The sequence below is a fragment of the Eumetopias jubatus genome, unplaced genomic scaffold, assembly GCF_037043125.1.
Source record: "Eumetopias jubatus isolate StellerSeaLion01/CBP00866 unplaced genomic scaffold, mEumJub1_p1.0 scaffold_13, whole genome shotgun sequence".
Lineage (NCBI taxonomy): Eukaryota > Metazoa > Chordata > Mammalia > Carnivora > Otariidae > Eumetopias > Eumetopias jubatus.
Genome location: NW_028274819.1, coordinates 48813332 through 48836029, shown reverse-complemented (window position 1 = coordinate 48836029; position 22698 = coordinate 48813332). Strand labels below are relative to the sequence as shown.

At 43.2% G+C, this 22698-nt stretch overlaps 1 protein-coding gene across 1 annotated transcript in view; it reads right to left on the bottom strand.

The window, feature by feature from the left end:
* Positions 1-22698, bottom strand: part of SCUBE2 (signal peptide, CUB domain and EGF like domain containing 2) — a 73599-nt gene that overhangs the window by 15516 nt on the left and 35385 nt on the right. Inside the window, exons 14-16 of the mRNA XM_028116774.2 lie at positions 22377-22481; positions 19632-19787; positions 19012-19218 (exon numbers count right to left, since the gene is read on the bottom strand). Coding sequence (XP_027972575.1) covers positions 19012-19218; positions 19632-19787; positions 22377-22481 — 468 coding nt within the window. The remainder of the gene's footprint in view (positions 1-19011; positions 19219-19631; positions 19788-22376; positions 22482-22698) is intronic.

The following is a 22698-nucleotide window of genomic DNA, read 5'->3' as shown; positions in this document are numbered from 1 at the left end:
TGACTAGAATAAACACATTCTCTCTCATACTTAAGCTGCTGAGAGAAATAGAAATCAAAATATCACATGACAAAATTAGCTATTGTATCTCTTTAATGTCTGTGAGGGGAAATATCTGTTTTCGCGCTATCTGACGAATGCAATCTGCATATACACTTTCAGGGTTAAACATGGCAAAGTTCTCTATTACCATTAATAAAAGTGTCTTTTCATTATTCACTTCATAATCTAAAAAAAAACCCAAAACAAGGTTTTTTCTAAATCATAATAAGCTAAAATATGCCACATTTCAAATACTAGGTCTACAATTAAACGCAACCAATCCATAAAGTCTACTCTAAAATCTAAATTTTAATACTTTTTTAGGTTGTTTGGATTGTCTCTTTAATATTCAGGTATCATTTTTATTTAATTTTATCATATTAAAAAAAATTACAAGTGAACCAAACTCTTGCTCTCTCGGCAAACAACATAATGGGTCTGATGCCTAGACCTGTGGCAGACAGAGTCTAAAATTCCGGACCTAGTCTCTAAACGCAGCCTCCCTGGATAGTGTTTTCCCTGATGACTCTGGTTTCAGCTCATCTCCCATGAAAAGCTGGGCTGAATTATGTACTACAAATTCGTAGCTTCTTATCCTGTGTCCCACCTGACTATCCTAGGGCCCGCAGGCCAGGAGGGAGAGAATAACTCCTTCCTGGCTCTAAGGAGTCAACTGTCGTGGAGGCTGGCAGAAAGTAAATAAAACCGAGGCTGTCCAGAGCCCCTCTAGCCAAGCCATTTCCATTTTTGTAACATTCATTTGCCCAACGGGAAAATGCCAGATGATGGCAATGATTTCAAAGCCTCACTAACCATAACTGAGAGTCAGATCGGCATGGTCGTAATTCCTCTGGTGGAAAACGGGTCCCCTCCACGGGCACACAAGAAAGGCTCTGGTTCTCCCTGGAAAGCTTAACTAGATGCGCTCCCTCAGCTCCAGGTGTCCGCTCACGTCCTTAGAACTATTTACACCCCCAAAGCCTTTTCGAGGTTACATTTTGAGAAGCTTCACAATGTCCCACATCTGCTGCAATTTTCCAACTGAGCAAAGGGCTGAGAAATGCCCCTCGGGCCAGCCTGCAGAAGGGAGGGTACCAGTTCTTTTTTTCTCCCCATGAAAGGCCTGCTTCACATAAACAAACTCATACTGTCGCTCACAGTTTCCATTTTCCTTCCAGAAAGACCTACAGAAATAATTCCTGCCAAGCACTTTCCAAATTAATTTGTTTCTTTCACAAGGTAATTTTAACTTTACTTTCACAAAGTAAAAATTACCTTTCACAAGGTAAAAATGAGCTTAAATCACAAAGAGTGATTCTGAAGACATGCCTGAAAACTGCTTTTTTGCAAATGTGCTGAAGATCTGGCCTGAAGAGACCTCAATCACACGTTCCAGTTGGTTCTCTTTTCTCCTTGAGCAGCCAGCTTGTTTTGCTGCCCCAGACAAAGAAGTCAATTGCCCCCAGAATACTTCAGGATCACAGCAAAGCTTTTGTGTGTCTTCAGTGACCATTAAAATCCCATTCTCAAATCCCACACAGCTGTTTTCTCCCCTCTTAAAAAAAAAAAAAAATACAAGAAAGCTTTTCTGATGCAAACGGGAGAGACCAGCAGGGACCAGGATTAATGGGGACAAAGAGACCTGAAGGCTCACCTTCTTTTCAATAGGATGGCCTTTGAGTATTTCAGGCTATGGACAAACACTATGGTCTCTCTGTGGTGAAGATGGTGAACCTAATAAAAGAGGTCACTCTCTAGCATCTGTTTCCTTAAGAGTCACGCGTTGACTTCTGAAGGAAAGCCACAAGCAGCCCCCACAGATTCCCAGGGTGTTCAGGGGCTGCTGCTTTGTCACAGCTCAGAGGCTAGGACCACACGATGGCCTTGGGATCCTGGTTCAAAACGTTTTAAATGAGTGTTTCAGGATAACAGGAGAGAGCAACACCCTGGCTCAGAGGTTGAGCTGTCACACCTGTTCAGGTTTTGGTGTGTGTTCAGGTTTGCCATTCGAAAATGTTCTTAGAGTTGAGACAGTGGACTTGACGCCTACCTGGTTGGGCTCCCCAGTGCATGCTATGTTCTCGTCATGTCTAGTTAATGGGGGCTGAGATGTCACTTCCTTTAGAGTGCCTCTTTTGCCCTCAGTTTAAATATTTCCCCAAAGATTTGCCCCTTGCCCTCTTTTCTCTTAATGTGAGTGGCTATCCTTGGGATGTCACCTGTTGTCCCTGTGAAAATTCATTAATTCAGTTAAATACTTAGCACTAATTATGTGCAGAGTACTGTTCTAAATGGAGCTGGGGCTATAGCACAGAAGACAGACATGGTCCTACCCTCAAGGGACTCTCATTCTAGTGGAGGATATGGACAATAAATATATCGTGGAATGCTACCTAGAGGGAAGTATGGTGAAGAAAAGTGGAACAGGGTAAGAAGGGAAGACCAAGGGTGGGGGTGGAGTTCGTGTGTTTGCGGTCTCAGAAGAGTGGCCAGGCTTTCCTCTCTGAGCAGAGATCAGACTGAAATTAGGGAAATGGCCTTGCAATGGTATTGCCTGTTAGCAAAAAAAAAAAGCCAGTGTAGCAGGAACAGAGTGAAAGGGCCAGGGGGATAGGAGAGAAATTCTAAAAAGCAAGCAAGGGCCAGATGATGTAGGTTCTTGAAGGTCATGGTAAGGAAATTAGACCTTACTCAAAGTGTGTTGGAGGTTTTGCGAAGGGGAATGGCACGGTCTGACTTATGTTCCTAATAGACCTTCTGGCTGTGATGCGGAGAACACAGTGAGTCAGGCAAGGGTAGGATACAACTCAGAGGCTGTCACAACAGACTGGGCCCAGGATGCTGGTGGTTTGGAATAGAGCGGTAATGATGGAGGAAGACAAAACTACTTAGAGTCAGAATATAATCTGAAGGCAGATGTGACAAAATTTGCTGACGGACTGGGTGAGGTCTCCAAGGTCAAATACTACACCTTGGGGGTTTACGAAATGATCCACTGGGTATGGGCAAAGCCTTTGCACATCTATGCCTATTAATTTTTACCTAAAAATAAGACACAAAGAAAGGTCCATGGGCTCAGTGTATGATATAAGATAGGTCCCTCAGTCGGTCCACATCTCCATGAGTCATAGACACAACACGTGAAGACACAAAGTCTCCAAGGAGAGAGAAGGACAGGCATTCCACAACTCCAAGTGGGAAGGTGCTGACAGCTTTCCTTCTTTTCAATGTATTGAGAATTGCAGTTTGCCTGGTTGAATAGATTTCCTGATTATATTATCCATCTTCAACCAAACTAACTGGCACAAAATCGACAGCAACTTCAAGCAAGCCTGCAAAAACCCTGGCCTGAAGCTACAAGCAACAATGCAAGCCCCGGGTCAGGGACAGGGAAGAGCGGTGAGGATGCAACTTTTACTCTGGGACTAGTTCTTTGTCAAATATCCTGACATTGAAACAGAAATCAGATCTGACAAGAGCTGAGCCAAAAGACTAGCAATGAACAAAAAGGCTATTTGAAAGATAGATTTACAACCACTACTGTTAGCAATGGACCTTGCCAGATGATAAATGTAGTACCCAAAGATGCTAGCCAGTTACTTTAAAATTTTTATTTAATATGTACCTCCTTCTGTTATGATGTACATAACATATTAGCCAATAGAACAAGTATGTAGTTTTGAAATAAGTAAGTGTTCATAAATTCAAAAATATTTTACTTTCAGTGTGTGTGTGTGTGTGTGTGTGTGTGTGTGTGTGTGTATGATGAAGAACATTCAACACATTCTGGGATAGAAAAGTCCAGAATTCAAAATAGATGTCAGAGCTGGAAGGGGCAGTTTGAGAGTCACCAGCGCACGATGGTGTTTAAAGCTCCGGCAGTGGATAAGGTCAGGTAGGAGAGCATGAAGGACTGAGCCCCGGGGGTACCTGGTGTTGGGAGATGAAAAATTAGGGGAGAACCAACATAGAAAATGAAAAGGGAGCAGCCAATGAGGTAGGAGGAGAACCAGAAGAGTGTGGTGTCTGAAACCCAGGAGAAGAGGGTGTTTCTGGGGGGAGGGAGGGATCCCCAGTATCTGAATGAGTTAGGCAACTGGATTTGGTCACATAAATCTTGGGAAAAGCAGATTCAGTGGAGACGCTGGGGACAAAAACTCCAGACCGGCTGGAGCTGAAGAGAAAATGGGAGGGGAGGAAGCAAAGTCGGCGAGTTTAGACAACTCTTTTAAGGAGTTTTGCTCTACAGGGGGGTCAGAGAAATGAGGCAGTGTCTGGAGAGAAACATGAAGTCAAAGGAGGGTTTGTTTGGTTTTAAAGACAGGATATAGGTTGGTGTGCTGTTGGCAATGATGCAGCAGAGAGGGAGAATGCTGAGATGAGGGGACAGAAGGACAACAACAGGAGCAATGCTCTTGAGAAGGGGGAAGCAACTGGGCTTGGTCGGAGCATGGGCTGCTCATCCATTTTAACAGGAAGCAGGTCAGAGTAAGTGTGGACACATGCAGGATAGGAGGGCTGGTCTACACATGATAAGATAAAGTCATTTTCCTAGATTCCCAGAAACCCATGGACATCACTGCCTGGAAGTCTTGTTGCAACGCAAATTCAATATGCTCAAGGGGAACGCTTCTCTTCCCTGCCCTGCCCAGTCCTTCCTATCCCTCTGGCTTTGCTCTTTATAAACAGCATCTCTGCTCCCCCAGTCACCAAGCCTCCAACCCTTGCAATCCAGCCCGTAGTTATTATTCCAGACCTTTCCTCCCTGCCCCATCAGTCAGCCCGTTGCAGCATTCTGCAGCTGTGTTCCTTTGGTCCATCGGCTAATCTCCATAATCTCCATCCCCATGGCACCAGGGTGCTTTGATTCTAACCATCTCTAATCTAGATTTCTGTGATACCCTTCCAACAACTTCCCTTGCCTCTGTTCCTCCCCGCCACAGCCCGGTCCCAGCCTACCGTCAGACTCATGTTCCTAAAGTGTTTCTCGGACTGCTTCCCTCCCTGACTCCAAAGTCTCCTTGACTTGACTCCCTGCGCTCCTCTTCGTGTCTTTGACTCAGAACTCAGTCTTTAGTCTCCTTTTCTGCATCTGAATTTTCTTTCTTCCTCGGGCTCCCTCAAGAGCCTATTTTTTCCTGCTTTTCCTATAAATCTTTTCTGATTATTTCTTCCCCAATGATCACATTCATCCAACCCACAGACTTTTTCTCCATGCCTCCTGCATATGAAACAGGGCTGGGTGAGATGAGGGACACGTGGGAATGGATCAGAGGCCAAGTCAGAAACCTCTGAGCTCACCCCAACTCTTTCCTCTTCTCAGTCCCCAAACCAATTTATCACCAAATGCTGCTCACATTTCCTCCTAAACATGTCTAGAATCCATTGCTTCTTTTCTGGTCCATCTAGTGCCTTCATGTTCTCAATATCTCTCATGCGAAGCATTCAAAACCTCCCAAGTTGGGTTTTCTGCCTCTTGGTCCTGACAATCAATCCAGTAAAAGAAATTTTGCTAGAATACAAATATGACCTGGGCATTCCCTGAATAAACCCTCTAATGGCACCCTGTCACCTAGATATACAGCCAAGGCTCCTTAGCAGGATACTGAAGGTCTCTCGTGACCTACTGTGCTTTTCCCACGAGCCAAGCTACCCACCACATCCCACCTTCTGCTCCAGGTTTAGGGATACTGAGGTATCAATCACCCCTGTGCGCATCTTGCTCAGTCTCATTCCCCAAGGCTCCTCCTCTGCCTGAATACTCCTCTCCATTGACGCGCCATCTGTGCATCTCTCAAAACTCAGCTTAGGCTTCTTCTCTTCAGGGAAGGCTTCTCTAACTCTTCCCTGGGAGGACCAAGTGTGACTTGAGGGATGGTGTCTTATTTATCCAGGCCTCCTCAGCACCCACCGCAGAGCTGGCCCATGGAGCATTCTCCATATGAGTGCTATCGGAGTTAGATAATCGCATGGCATAGGCTGTACCCAGAAGTAAAAGCATTCCCATTGAGAGAGTTAGGGACATGGGCTCTTGAGACAGGTTTGGATCGGAAACCCTGGCACTGCCACTTACTTGCTGGGTGACACTGGGAAAAGTCTTTACCTCCCTATGCCTTAGTTTCCTGATCTGTAAAAAAGGGATGATGCAAAATAGACTTATGATGAGGATCAAATGAGATAATATATGTAAAGTGCTTAGCACAGTGTTAAACACACTGTAAGTGCTCAATAAATGTCAATATTTTACTAAATTATGTGTTGTGTTTTTATTTAGAGAGAGAGGAAGAGAGTGAGTGGGGGGGGCAGAGGGCGAGGGAGAGAGAATCTTATGCATGCTCCATGCCCAGCATGGAGCCCAACACAGGGCTTGATCTCATGACCCTGAGATCATGACCTGAGTCCAAATCAAGAGTCGGACATTTAACTGAGACTGAGCCACCCAGGCATCCCCTAAATCATGTTTTTAAAAATCTTTTAATCAAAAGAATTTCCTACCAAGTCTGTGTGATAAGTATTGGTCTGATATCGGTCTATATTGCTAGTACAGACTTTATATTTTCCATGATTTAAAACAAAAGAAAATTTCTGCCTGTTCAATTGCAAATAATTTCTCAATTCTAAAAAAATTAAGAAGAAAATGCCTGGCTCATTCCTGCCTCAGGCCATTTGCACCTGCTGATCTCTCCACAGCCAGAACACCCTCTGCCCCCATCAGAGCTTTACAAGGTCAGCTCCTTCTCACTTAGATCAAATGTCACCTGTTCTGAAAGCCTTCCTTAACACCTATGGAAAGTAATCCCTCCTCCCCTTGGTCCTTCTCTGTATTTTTATCTTCGTAGTACTTATAACTTCTGAAATTACCTTTTTCTTTACTTTTTAGTTGTCCATTACCTTCTGTAAGAAAGCAAACTTCATAAGAGAAAGCTCCTCACCCATTATGTTCTCACTGCTTCATTCCAAGTTCAGAGTGGCACAGAGTGATATCTGAATATATACAGGTTGAATTAATTTTTCTCAACGCTGCAGAGGAAAGCTACTGCTCTTGAAAGTTGAAGTAAACCTTCCCAGTCTCTCTCAAGAACCCAGGCACAAAATACTTCCCAGTTTGCCAGTTGCCTGGATTGTGTCTTCTAAAAATTTCAGCAAGTTTTAAGAATAATCAAATACAAAAATATATATTTCGGCAAGTATATTCCTTAAATAATTCAACTTTCATGAAGGGATAAACAGCTATGAAAGATATATGCAAACCTATGTCATCATTAATTTTTCTTTAGGTATGAAAGACTTTATGAATTGGCGGAGCAAGATGGCAGAGGAGTAGGAGACCTGGATTTCGTCTGGTCTCAGGAATTCAGCTGAATAGGGATCAAACCATTCTGAACACCTACGAACTCAACAGGAGATCGAAGAGGAGAGTAGCAACAACTCTCTGAACAGAAAAGCGACCACTTTCTGGAAGGTAGGACGTGCGGAGAAGTGAATCTGAGGTGATATTCGGGAGGATAGACGGCGGGGGAGGGGGCCTCCGTCCGCCGCTTCTGGCAAGTGATAGAGCCGCGGAGCACAAAATCGGACCTTTTAGAAGTCGGCTCCGCGGAGGGACGTCGCTCTAGTGGCTAAGCGGGGATGGAACCCTCGCGGTACAGTGTGGTCTCAGGACCCTCGGGGTCACAGAAAGCCCGGGGGTGCCTGAGTGTAGCAGAGCTCCCAGGTACCGGAGCGGGGAAGCCAGCTGCAGAGACGGAGCCGAGGCGCAGGCTCTCAGCTCGGGGTGGCCATAAACCGTGATGGGTGACACGGTCGGGCCACTGCTCCTCCAGCAGGGACCCAACAAGCAGCAGAGCCGGGGAGACTCCCCTTCCTCCCCCGGGAGGAGCGGCACGGGAGCGCACCACAGGGATCTGCTGGGTTTGGAGACTCCACACGGGGTCGGGTGCCAGACATAGAAATGCTCGGTCACAGGCCAGAGACCAGGGAGACGGCAGTGACTGACTGCTTTTCTCTGGGGACCCACTGAGGAGCGGAGCCCCGAGTTCTTGCCTCCTCTGGGGCGGAGATTGGGAGGCCGCCATTTTCACTGTCGTCCTCCAAAGCTGTACGGAAAGCTTGCAGGGAACAAAAGCTCCTGAGAGCAAACCGGAGCAGCTTGCTTAGCCTGGACCGACAAGGGCGGGGCAATTCTGCCTCCGGCAAAGACATTTGGGAACCATGGCAACAGGCCCCTCCCCCAGAAGATCAGCATGAACAGCCAGCAAGCCAAGACCAAGTTTACTGATCAAGGAGAACGGGAGAACTCCAGCGCTAGGGGAATACTGCACATAGAATTCATGGCTTTTTTTACCATGATTCATTAGTTTTTCAAAGTTAATTTTTTAAACTTCTTTTTTAATTTCTCTTTTTCCCTTTTTCAACCAACATCTTATCAATCCCTTTTTTAAAAAAAAACATTTTTTATTTTTCATTTTTAGAGTCATATTTTATCCCTTCATAGTAGTTACCCTTATTTTTGGCATATATATATAAGTTCTTCTCTCTTTAAAATTTTGAGATACAGTTTCTTCTAACAGATCAAAATATACCCTAAATCACTAGTGTATGGCTTTGTTCTAGTCTCCTGCCTGATCACATTCTCTCCCTTTTTTTAAAAAATCTTCTTTCTTTTTTCAAACAACTTCTTATCAATTCCTTTTATAAAATCTTTTATAATTTTCATCTTTACAGTCATCTTCCATCCCTTCATTGTGTCAACCCTTATTTTGTACATATATAAGTCTTTCCTCCTTTAAAATTTTAGGAGACACTTTTTTCTAACAGACCAAAATTCGCCCAAAATCTAGTGTGTGGCATTGATCTATGCACTAGCCTGATCATATTTGATCATATTCGTTTTTTTTGTGTGTGTTGTTCTGTTTTTGTTTTTAATCTTTTTCTTTTTGGTTTTTTTTCTTTCTTTCTTTTCTCTTTCTTTTTTCTCTCTTTCCCTTTCTTTTCCCCTGGTTTCAGGTCTTTTCTGATTTGTATAGAGTATATTTGCTGGGGACGTTGTTAACCTGTTAGCATTTTGTTCTCTCATTCATCTATTCTCCTCTGGACAACATGACAAGATGAAAAAAAATCACCTCAGCAAAAAGAACAAGAGATAGTACCGTCAGCCAGGGACCTACTCAATACGGACATTAGTACGATGTCGGACCTAGAGTTCAGAATCATGACTTTAAAGATAGAAGCTGGGCTTGAAAAAAGCGTGGAAGTTATTAGTGAAACCCTTTCTGGAGAAATAAAAGAACTAAAATCTAACCAAGTCGAAATCAAAAAGGCTATTGATGAGGTGCAATAAAAAATGGGGGCACCAACTGCTAGGATAAATGAGGCAGAAGAGAGAATCAGCGATATAGAAGACCAAATGATGGAAAATAAAGAGGCTGAGAAAAAGAGAGAGAAACAACTACAGGATCACGAGGGCAGAATCCGAGAGATAAGCGATACGATAAGATGAAACAACATTAGAATAATTGAGATCCCAGAAGAAGAAGAAAGAGAGAGAGAGGGGCAGAAGGTATATTGGAGCAAATAATAGCAGAGAACTTCCCTAATGTGAGGAAGGAAACAGGCATCAAAATCCAGGAGGCACAGAGAACCCCTCTCAAAATCAATAAAAATAGGTCAACACCCCGACATCTAATAGTAAAACTTACAAGTCTCAGAGACAAAGAGAAAATCCTGAAAGCAGCTCAGGAGAAGAGATATGTAACCTACAATGGTAGAAATATTAGATTGGCAACAGACCTATCCACAGAGACCTGGCAGGCCAGAAAGGACTGGCATGATATCTTCAGAGCACTAAACGGGAAAAATATGCAGCCAAGAATACTATATCCAGCTAGGCTATCATTGAAAATAGAAGGAGAGATAAAAAGCTTCCAGGACAAACAAAAACTAAAGGAATTTGGAAACACAAAACCAGCCCTAAAAGAAATATTGAAAGGGGTCCTCTAAGCAAAGAGAGAGACTAAAAGCAGCACAGATCAGAAAGGAACAGAGACAATATACAGTAACAGTCACCTTACAGGCAATACAATGGCACTAAATTCATGCCTTTCAATAGTTACCCTGAACGTAAATGGGCTAAATGCCCCAATCAAAAGACACAGGCTATCGGATTGGATTAAAAAACAAGACCCATCAATATGCTGTCTGCAAGAGACTCATTTTAGACCCAAAGACACCCCCAGATTGAAAGTGAGGGGGTGGAAAACCATTTACCATGCTAATGGACACCAAAAGAAAGCTGGGGTGGCAATCCTTATATCAGACAAATTAGATTTTAAAACAAAGACTGTAGTAAGAGATGAGGAAGGACACTATATCCTACTTAAAGGGTCTATCCAACAAGAAGATCTAACAATTGTAAATATCTATGCCCCGAACATGGGAGCAGCCAATTATATAAGGCAATTAATAACAAAAGTGAAGAAACACATTGACAACAATACAATAATAGTGCGGGACTTTAACACCCCCCTGACTGAAATGGACAGATCATCTAAGCAAAAGATCAACAAGGAAATAAAGACTTTAAATGACACACTGGACCAAATGGACTTCACAGACATATTCAGAACATTCCATCCCAAAGCAACAGAATACACATTCTTCTCTAGTGCCCATGGAACATTCTCCAGAATTGATCACATCCTAGGTCACAAATCAGGTCTCAACCGGTACCAAAAGATTGGGATTATTCCCTGCATATTTTCAGACCACAATGCTTTGAAACTAGAACTCAATCACAAGAGGAAAGTTGGAAAGAACTCAAATACATGGAGGCTAAAGAGCATCCTACTAAGGAATGAATGGGTCAACCAGGAAATTAAAGAAGAATTTAAAAAATTCATGTAAACCAATGAAAATGAAAACACAACTGTTCAAAATCTTTGGGATACAGCAAAGGCAGTCCTGAGAGGAAAGTATATAGCAATACAAGGCTTTCTCAAGAAACAAGAAAGGTCTCAAATACACAACCTAACCCTACACCTAAAGGACCTGGAGAAAGAACAGCAAATAAAGCCTAAACCCAGCAGGAGAAGAGAAATAATAAAGATCAGAGCAGAAATCAATGAAATAGAAACCAAAAGAACAGTAGAACAGATCAACGAAACTAGGAGCTGGTTCTTTGAAAGAATTAACAAGATTGATAAACCCCTGGCCAGACTGATCAAAAAGAAAAGAGAAATGACCCAAATCAACAAAATCATGAATGAAAGAGGAGAGATCACAACCAACACCAAAGAAATACAAACAATTATAAAAACATATTATGAGCAACTCTATGCCAGCAAATTAGATAACCTGGAAGAAATGGGTGCATTCCTAGAGATGTATCAACTACCAAAACTGAACCAGGAAGAAATAGAAAACCTGAACAGACCTATAACCACTAATGAAATTGAAACAGTCCATCAAAAATCTCCCAAGAAACAAAAGCCCAGGGCCAGATGGCTTCCCAGGGGAATTCTATCAGACATTTAAAGAAGAATTAATACCTATTCTCCTGAAACTGTTCCAAAAAATAGAAATGGAAGGAAAACTTCCAAACTCATTTTATGAGGCCACCATTACCTTGATCCCAAAACCAGACAAAGACCCCATCAAAAAGGAGAACTACAGACCAATATCCTTGATGAACATGGATGCAAAAATTCTCACCAAAATACTAGCCAATAGGGTCCAACAGTACATTAAAAGGATTATTCACCACGACCAAGTGGGATTTATCCCTGGGCTGCAAGGCTGGTTCAACATCCGCAAATCAATCAACGTGATACAATACATTAACAAAAGAAAGAACAAGAATCATATGATCCTCTCAATAGATGCAGAAAAAGCATTTGACAAAGTACAGCATCCTTTCTTGATCAAAACTCTTCAGAGTATAGGGATAGAGGGTACATACCTTAATATCATAAAAGCCATCTATGAAAAACCTACAGCCAATATCATTCTCAATGGGGAAAAGCTGAGAGCTTTTCCCCTAAGGTCAGGAACACGGCAGGGATGTCCACCATCACCACTGCTATTCAACATAGTATTAGAAGTCCTAGCCACAGCAATCAGACAACAAAAAGAAATCAAAGGCATCCAAATCGGCAAAGAGGAAGTCAAACTCTCACTCTTTGCAGATGATATGATACTGTATGTGGAAAACCCAAAAGACTCCACCCCAAAACTGCTAGAACTCATACAGGAATTCAGTCAAGTAGCAGGCTATAAAATCAATGCACAGAAATCAGTGGCATTCCTATACACCAACAACAAGACAGAAGAGAGAGAAATCAAGGAATCGATCCCATTTACAATTGCACCCAAAACCGTAGATACCTAGGAATAAATTTAACCAAAGAGGCAAAGGATCTGTACTCAGAAAACTATAAAATACTCATGAAAGAAATTGAAGACACAAAGAAATGGAGAAACGTTCCATGCTCATGGATTGGAAGAACAAACATTGTGAAGATGTCAATGCTATCTAGAGCAATCTACACATTCAATGCAATCCCCATCAAAATACCATCCACTTTTTTCAGAGAAATGGAACAAATAATCCTAAAATTTGTATGGAACCAGAAGAGACCCCGAATAGCCAGAGAAATATTGAAAAAGAAAAGCAAAGCTGACGGCATCAGAATTCCGGACTTCCAGCTCTATTACAAAGCTGTCATCATCAAGACAGTATGGTACTGGCACAAAAACAGACACATAGATCAATGGAACAGAATCGAGAGCCCAGAAATGGACCCCCAACTCTATGGTCAACTCATCTTTGACAAAGCAGGAAAGAATGTCCAATGGAAAAAAGACAGTTTCTTCAACAAATGGTGTTGGGAAAATTGGACAGCCACATGCAGAAGAATGAAACTGGACCATTTCCTTACACCACACACAAAAATAGACTCCAAATGGTGGAAAGACCTAAACGTGAGACAGGAGTCCATCAAAATCCTAAAGGAGAACACACGTAGCAACCTCTTCAACCTCAGCCGCAGCAACTTCTTCCTAGAAACATCGCCAAAAGCAAGGGAAGCAAGGGCAAAAGTGAACTATTGGGATTTCATCAAGATAAAAAGCTTTTGCACAGCAAAAGAAACAGTCCACAAAACCAAAAGACAACCGACAGAATGGGAGAAGATATTTGCAAATGACATATCAGATAAAGGGCTAGTATCCAAAATCTATAAAGAACTTATCAAGCTCAACACCCAAAGAACAAATAATCCAATCAAGAAATGGGCAGAAGACATGAACAGACATTTCTCCAAAGAAGACATCCAAATGGCCAACAGACACATGAAAAAGTGCTCAACGTCGCTCGGCATCAGGGAAATCCAAATCAAAACCTCCATGAGATACCACCTCACACCAGTCAGAATGGCTAAAATTAACAAGTCAGGAAACGACAGATGCTGACGGGGATGTGGAGAAAGGGGAACCCTCCTACACTGTTGGTGGGAATGCAAGCTGGTGCAGCCAATCTGGAAAACAGTATGGAGGTTCCTCAAAAAGTTGAAAATAGAGCTACCATACGATCCAGCAATTGCACTACTGGGTATTTACCCCAAAGATACAAATGTAGGGATCCGAAGGGGTACGTGCACCCCAATGTTTATAGCAGCAATGTCCACAATAGCCAAACTGTGGAAAGAGCCAAGATGTCCATCGACAGATGAATGGATAAAGAAGAAGTGGTATATATACACAATGGAATATTATGCAGCCATCAAAAGGAATGAGATCTTGCCATTTGCAACAACGTGGATGGAACTGGAGGGTGTTATGCTGAGTGAAATAAGTCAACCAGAGAAAGACATGTATCATATGACCTCACTGATATGAGGAATTCTTAATCTCAGGAAACAAACTGAGTGTTGCTGAGTGGTGGGGGGTGGGAGGGATGGGGTGGCTGGGTGATAGACATTGGGGAGGGTATGTGCTATGGTGAGCGCTGTGAATTGTGCAAGACTGTTGAATCACAGATCTGTACCTCTGAAACAAATAATGCAAGATATGTTAAGAAAAAAGAAAAAGAAGAAGATAGCAGGAGGGGAAGAATGAAGGGGAGTAAGTCGGAGGGGGAGACAAACCATGAGAGACGATGGACTCTGAAAAACAAACTGAGGGTTCTAGAGGGGAGGGGGGTAGGGGGATGGGTTAGGCTGGTGATGGGTATTAAAGAGGGCACGTTCTGTGTGGAGCACTGGGTGTTATGCACAAACAATGAATCATGGAACACTACATCAAGAACTAAGGATGTAATGTATGGTGATTAACATAACAATAAAAAATTTTTAAAAAGACTTTATGAATTAACTATGGAGCTTAAGGAATTTGTTCCTCTGAGAATATAATCACTATATTTTTTTTTGCCATCTTGCTAGAATTGATCACAGATGGTACAAAGTTCACCTGCAGCAGGCTGTCCCCAAAGTCCTTACATGCCAAATGAATGAGACTTTTCTATGCAAAAATGACTATAATAAAGACAGTGTTTAATTGGTCAGAAGTGATTATGTTCTTTGATGACTTTGGACTTTAAAATTTATTTTTTAAGTGATACTGGAAAAATAAACAATTCAGTGGAAAAATAGGCAGAGAATGTGGATATTCTCAGAAGAAATCCAAATGGCCACAGGCTTATGACAGCATACTCAGTTTTACTAAATAATCTAAGAAAAACAAGTTAACATTTGACTATCATTTTTGCTTAGTAGATTTGCAAAAATTAAAAATGTCAATGACAAACAACCCATGTTAGCAATGATGTGGGACAATGAGCACTCAGCTACAAGGCTGGAGGGAGTCTATAGAGGCATGGTCTTTTTGGAGGATAATTTGGCAGTGTCTATTAAAGTTTTAAGTCTGCATGTCTTGACCCAGTAAGTGGACTTCTAAGACATTTCAAACATGTTGGCCACGTATGCAAAAAAGAATCTTTGTGCAGCATTGTTTGTAGTTAAAAAATTAGGAATGTTCACCAACAGGGGTATAGCTAATAAATACTGGTGTCTTAGAACAAATACAGACTAGGAAGCTTTAAAAGAAATAAGGTAATTCCTCTATTAGCACAGACGGATGCCCGTGATCTACTTTATCCTTAGAAACAACCCAGCAGGGCGCCTGGGTGGCTCAGTTGGTTAAGCGACTGCCTTCCGCTCAGGTCATGATCCTGGAGTCCCGGGATCGAGTCCCGCATCGGGCTCCCTGCTCAGCAGGGAGTCTGCTTCTCCCTCTGACTCTCTTCCCTCTCGTGCTCTCTCTCTATCTCATTCTCTCTCTCAAATAAATAAATAAAATCTATAAAAAAAATTTAAAAAAAAAAGAAACAACCCAGCACTATTCAAATTGTATTGATATATATTTTTTAAGGTGGGTGGAAGGGCAGAGGGAGAATCCCAAGCAGGCTCCAGGCCCAGTGTGGAGCCCAGTACAGGGCTCGATCTCACAATCCTGAGATCATGACCTGAGTCAAAATCAAGGGTTAGACACTTAACCGACTGGGCTACCCAGGCACCCCATATATTGATATATGTTTTTAAAATATGGTTTGTTCATAATAAGCCGATAGCTGTCAAAGTTATTCTTTTAAGGCGTAAGTCAGAAACCCTGTTGCCCCTCTGCTCAAACTTTTCACTGGCTTTGTTTCTCACTCATTCAGAGTCAAGAGTCCTCCCCTGGCTTGCCATTCCCACATGATCTGGCCCCGGGCTACTGCTCTGAGCTCCTCCCTCTTCCCTCTCTCCGGCAGTTATCTTTCTGGCCTTCCCCTTGCCTCAGGGTTTTGGGTACTTGCTGCATTGTTCAGCTGGGACTCTGTCCAAATGACTCTGTAACAACCACAGCCTCCAACCATAGTCTCTACCTTTGCGGAGGGGCGGGGGAGGGTACATTCCTCCTCAGCCATCCCCCTCTCCTGCCACATTCTATTTCCCTGCCCTGCTTACCCTTCACATACCCTTACCACCACTGGCTACACGATATACTTCCTTCTTTATTGGTTTGTGATCTGGCTCCCTCCTAAGATTTTTACCTTTTTGTTTCATTACTGCATTTCCAGCACCTGGAATAGTACCTAGCACACCATAGGTGCTCGATAAATATTTGTTGAATGGATAAATAAAATTTCATTTTTATATGTGCATGAAAACCGATGTAGAAAAATACATAGCGAAAAATACAACAGCCAAAAATCACAAAGCACCCATTGATTCTTCCTGAAAGAGTAAGAACTTTTACCCTTACTATATACGTTTCTGTACCACTGGAAACATACACTATTTTGGTACCTGGAAAGGAAGTAAAAAATATTTTAAAGGAAAAATGTAATGGTTCCATCTGCCCTTCCAGTGACTCCAAATGCTTTTGGGGGCTCCTTTTGACCAACACTGAAAATAATTTTCAAAAAGAACTATCCTAGGCATGTCTCCACTGTATGTACCACCCAGAGCGCAGAAAATATCAGTAAACTTGGTCTTTATGAAGTTCTAAGACCAGCAAATAGTTCAGGAATATAAGGAACATAAGACACACTCTCCGCCCCAGTACACTTACTCACTCCCTAGCCCACACCATGTGTCCTCTGGTAAAAAGCTTTTCTTTTCTTTTCTTTTCTTTCTTTCTTTCTTTCTTTCTTTCTTTCTTTCTTTCTTTCTTTCTTTCTTTCTTTCTTTCTTTCTTTCTTTCTCTCTCTCTCTCTCTCTTTCTTTCTTTTCTTTCTTTCTTTCTCTCTCTCTCTCTCTTTCTTTTTTTTCTTTCTTTCTTCCTTTCTTTCTCTTTCTCTTTCTTTCTTTCTTTTGCTTTCTTTCTCTGTGTAGAATGCAACTTTCTTCTTTTTTTTAATTTAAATTCAATTAGCCAACATATAGTACATCACTAATTTTTGATGTAGTGTTCAATGATTCATTAGTTGTGCATAATACCCAGTGCACATCACATCACGTGCCCTCCTTAACACCCATCACCCAGTTACCCCATCTTTCTAATTAACACATGCAACCCATCCTTACACACACTTCCTCCCTTCAGCAGGAGGAAGAAATTTCACTGGTAATTCTTTGTGCTGTTTTCTCTACATGGTAAAATCTTCAACATTGCTATCAGACAGGGTGAACCTGATTTGGTTCCATGTAGGCTTAAAAAGTCATCCATTGCTAGAGGGAGCTCTTGAGACAAGACACATTGCCTCTCAGCAACAAATCCAACATAACTTAGCATGACAAGCATCTCAGGACACATTTACACACACAACAGCCACAGTGTCTTTCATAAGCTGTCATGGTCATGAGGCCTCTGTTAAGTAACTCCTGATCCTCATTCCTGGGCCTTTTTCCCAGGAGCACAGTCGTGGTAGTATTGGTAATACTCTAGTTTTGCCTGATTTCTTAACTGGCCACAGAGGCTCCCTGGCAAGGCTGCAAGGCCTCTCCCTAACAGGATAGCAAATGGGGAAAGGGACCACAGTTTAGCTCTGAGAGGCCAGCAGGAAGACTGGCCTGCCTGTCCCTGACAGTTTCTGCAAATCACCCTCTAAAGTAGGTCAGCAACAGCCAACTCTCATCACCATTTTGGTATGGAAAAACGGAACTCTTTAGAATTTTAAATGAGAACAAACCAATCAGCTGGGTTGTTTCTAACTATTTTTTTTTCTTTTTAAGAGAGTCAGCTAGAATAAAAGTCAAGACTATTTGAGAACCAGCCCCTCGTGGACAATTACACTTGATTTTACACTTGAGTTTTACTACGTTTTGGCAAAACAATAGATTTGGGCTGGGGGATTATTGCTGACAATTCTCCTCAATGAGTGCCTTGGGCTCAGCTTTGCTTCTTCAGAAACACTGGCTTATTACTCCTTAGCTCAAGCCTCACTTCTAGGGCCTTCTAATGACGCTTGAGAAAGGACGTCAATTTATTCTGGAGGAGTCTGGTTATCAAAACACACTTTATTTGGGACCAGAGCATAGGCTTTGGAGTCAGACTGTCAATGTGATCTAGAGCAAAAGAACCTAGCCCTCTGAGCTCCGCTTTGTTCATCTGCTGGGTGGAGATAATGACTGCAACCTGGTAAGGTGACCATTCAGGGTGAATGGGATAATGCAGACACCATCTTAACATTGTACTTGTGTCAGAGGAAAACTCAAGAAAGCATTACCATGATTTTCATAAAGTGAGACTATAAAGGGATTACCTACAAAGGCAGAATCTCCCATAAATGCCCAGAACAGTTTCACCCAACAAACAAATCTCAACACCGACCACCCTAGAACCTCTTGCCCAGGTTCCTCTCGCCTAGAACTTCATGAATTGGTGTTGTTCAAATGCCGGGTCTCCAAACTTAATTCTGAAACACACACACACAAACGCACACAGACCATATATGGAACTGTCACTACTAGGAGTCTTGGGCTGAAGCTCAGGGATCTCATAAGGCTGCCAAGCAGCCCCCCAGACTTGCCACTGCACGAAGCTATGGACAGGAGACTGTTCATGGCTGCCATCAGCTGGGCCAGAGGGAGATGACGGGACCTGACAGTGGGGCGTGCAGGAGGCTCATGGGTGCCTCGCACCTCAGTCCTGTCCCTGCCCGGAGCCACAGTGCTCTGAAGATCACCGTCTACCAGACCCTTTAAGGTCAGCACTCCCTTTTCTCATCACCTTACTGTTCTCCATTCTTCAATTTGGCAAACATTTATTAAGTGCCCACCACAAGCCAGACACTATGCCAGGTGCTGGAGAGCTCCTGGTCCAGCAGACACAACAGACCCCAACATGTAGTTCCCAAATGACAGTGGGTGTCCACGGTGTTCTCTGGAGTGAGCCCAGACAGAGAGAATGGGCCACACTTTTGGTGACCCCGAGTCTTTACAGAGCTCAAGACAATTCTGGTAGCAAGAATGTCCTAGCCAGCAGGTCACTCACCGCATCGGTTTCCTGCATGGCCCTGGCCCACTCCACAGGACCGCCCTCGGTGTTCAGATGTTCTGGGAGACGTCTTTGTCGCTTCCAGGTCCATGCCTGAGAGCTGGAGGTAAAACTGCTCCCTGTTGGCAGCCTTCCGGAGTGCGCGGATGGCTTTCCGGAGCCGCTTCTCTGTTCGCTTGACGATGCAGCTCAGGTCACAAGACGCTACCGAAACAAGAGGGATCACCGTGGGAGGGGAGGTCAGGCTGCAGCATGTGAGGGTGTCCAGACCCACTGCGGGACCCACCAACACCCACAGTTCCCTGGGGACAGAATGGGGGGAGACCTGGGGCTGGGCACCTCACAGGCTGGGCAGCATTTGACTCAAACAGAAATTGGTTGGCCAAAATGGAATCTTTGAATTTTTATGAAACAGATAAAACCATGAGGTTCCAAACCAATTCAGCTTAGTTTGGGAGTGAAAAAACAAAACAAAACAAACAAACAAAAAAAAACAGGAGATACTTCGGTGGTTGCATTATCTTCTCCCCCGCCCCAAGAATAACGAAAAGTGAAAGGCAAAGGAATAAGGAGCAAGCTGTGAGAAGCCTGGCACCAAAGACTGTTTTCAAACCAACCTGTCACCTCCTTTTGGTTAGTTTCAAGTTCAAACTCAACAGTGATAAACATTTCCTTAGTGGCACTGGGGCGGCCAGGGGCTCCCGGGACTTGCTTGCTGGAGCTGCATGTAAGGTTTACGTAGCGGAAGCTCTCTTTTACTGAGCTGGGCTTCTCTGTATGAAGAAACAAAATTATCGGAAGCCAGATCCTGGCAAAGCACTCAGTTGAACATTCGCTAGAGCTCAGTAAACATTTCATTAGAACAACTCTCAAGGGACGAAGTGATTAACTCCAGATGCCAGGATGCTGCAAGCCTCAGCTTGGAGCATGATGACATTTTAATTTTGAAGAGCCTCCTATATAACTTAACAATTTAGCTCTTGAAAATTCTTTTCATGGATGAATGCTGGATGTGTGCGACTGACCGGCCACACGTGTGGAAGACAGGAACCAGGGTCGCCTTGAAGTCCTAACTGCCGGCCTGCTAAGGTGTGCTCTGTGTTCTCAGAGTTGGTTTCCTTAGAGTCGGACTATGATGTACCAAGCAGGGGCTGAGGCTTCAAAGAGGGAAAATGAGCACAGGAGTGGAAAGGAAACCAACTCCCGCTTTCAGGCAAACTGAGCTTGGAGTAATTGCAACCCAGAGGGGAAGCTGGAAAGCACATTAACAGTGATGTCTCATTTTGAAATAACCAAGAGCAATGCATGGCACAAAGCATCTAGAGAACCAAACAGTCTCACGAAGGCATCTAGGGTGGGAGGAAGTGTTGCGTAAGGCAGGGCTCTGCACATCCCCATTCCGGACTCTCTACCCTCCCCAACCGCCCCCCTCCCCGCCCCGGTGGCTTCCAGTGGATCTTTTAACTAATGACTGTTAACCCAAATCAAAGAGCAGTTCTGTGTATCATCCACACAACTGACTTGTCTCTGGCATAAACCCTTACTTTATTCAACTGATGTGTCATCTTTATCATATTCTTCTTCAACTCAAAGCAATAGGTTATCAGGAGCCAAAGGAAGGAGGACGCAAATTAATCCCACCTCACCCCACCCCTCCCCCGGAAAATTCCCCTCACCTTTTCAAAACGCTAACTTCAAACCTCAAACTAAACAGACATCTTTCAGTTTTTCCCAAATCTATATTTTAAATTTTTTATTTTGAAATAAGTTTAGATTTGCAGAAAAGTGCTTAGATAGAACCGAGAGCTCCCATATATTCTTTGTTAAGTTCTCCTAATGCTAACACCTTACACTATCCTGTATATTTATCAACACGGAGAAATTAACATAGTACAATACCATTAAGAAGACTAAAGACCAAGACTATTTTTAGATAATGCTTTTTCCCTCTATCTAAAAGTATAAATGCTGGGGCGCCTGGGTGATTCAGTTGATTGAGCAGCTGACTCTTGATTTCGGCTTGATCATGAGGTCATGATCTCCGGGTCATGGGATAGAGGCCTGCACTGGGCTCCATGCTCAGTGGGGTGTCTGCTTGAGACTCTCTCTGTCTCCCCCTCTGCCCCCTCCCCTCAAACAACAAATCTTTAAAATAAATAAATAGGGGAGCCTGGGTGGCTCAGTCATTAAGCATCTGCCTTCGGCTCAGGTCATGATCCCGGGGTCCTGGGATTGAGCCCCGCATCGGGCTCCCTGCTCGGCCAGGAGCCTGCTTCTCCCTCTCCCACTCCCCCTGCTTGTGTTCCCTCTCTCACTGTCTCTCTCTCTGTCAAATAAATAGATAAAATCCTTAAATAAATAAATAAATAAATAAATAAATAAATAAATAAATAAAGTATAAATGCTCACTGTGGAGAATTTGGAAAATGCAGAAGAAAATAATGAAAATCTCCTGTCACCCCCCCACAACGAGATATAACTACTACTAATGATATGGTGAGTTTCCTCTCTTTTTCTTCCACTAATACTTTTTCTTACACAGTCTGGGTTGTATAGATATATGAAATCTTACCCTCCCCTCTCCATCTCAGCCTTATAAGAACATTTTCCTATGTCATTAAACATTCTTTAAAAACACGTAATTAATAGCGGCATAAAATTCCATCAAATGGAGGTACCAAAATTGACCTCAGTTTCTTAAAATATGCAGCCAAAAGTGACTACAGTGAGCTTCATGTTTATTTGTATGATTTATGTGATGGCAAACTGGGGAAAGAAGCATCCCTAATACATGAGTCATGATTTTTTTTAATCTCTAAAATTATTTTATGAAATAATACAGGAAGTGTGAGCCAGGGAGGCGAGGGAAGGAGAGGAGTGTTGGGTCCTGCTTTTCTCTACCAGGCCAGTTCTATTTGGATGGTGTTTGTTCTGCTGAAGCCAATGGAGTCACTGCCTCCAAAGGCTGGATCCAACAGGAAAGCTGGATATTACATCTTTGTTCATCAGAGATTATCCTGAACCAAACCTTTCTCATTTCTTTGGCTTATATTCCAAGCAAAGTCTGAGATCTAGAAGATTTAACCCAATATAATCCCAAACTGCCAATGCATCTTAAAGCCCTTACTGATTCCCGTGAACTCACATGTTTCTCCAGAGCTCACCATGTGTGCCTGGCAAAGGAAGCCCTGAAGTATAACTCCAGAGCTATACACGGGGGCTAGGCTAGGCTCCTCTTCCCCCTGTGGAGAGAGTCCTTGGAGATTCTGGACTGTCCGATCCCATCTGAAGGGCTCAGCATGTTACAGGCCCCTTTCCCAACATGCAAGCAAGCTCCCTGCACCAGCCATCTGATTCCATACCTGGTAGTGCTGGTCGCAGATCCTCGGAAAACAGCTCAGCCTTTTTCAAACTACACTTGCCTTCATTTAGTTTAAAGGTTACACTTGTCCTGACGGTGGTGACATCTTCAGAAAGAAACAAGTGAGAGATGTTACCTTCAGAGGCAAAGGAATGGAAAGACCCGGTGGGTAATGACGAGCTATCCTGAGGCAGGGTCCCACCACACGCTGCACACCCTGAGCCCGTCTCTTACCCTGAGTCCACAAAAGATTTGGCTCATGGAGTGCCCCTGATCCTGAGGCTGGGGTTGCCAGGAGCCTCCTAAGAGTAACACCTATCCTT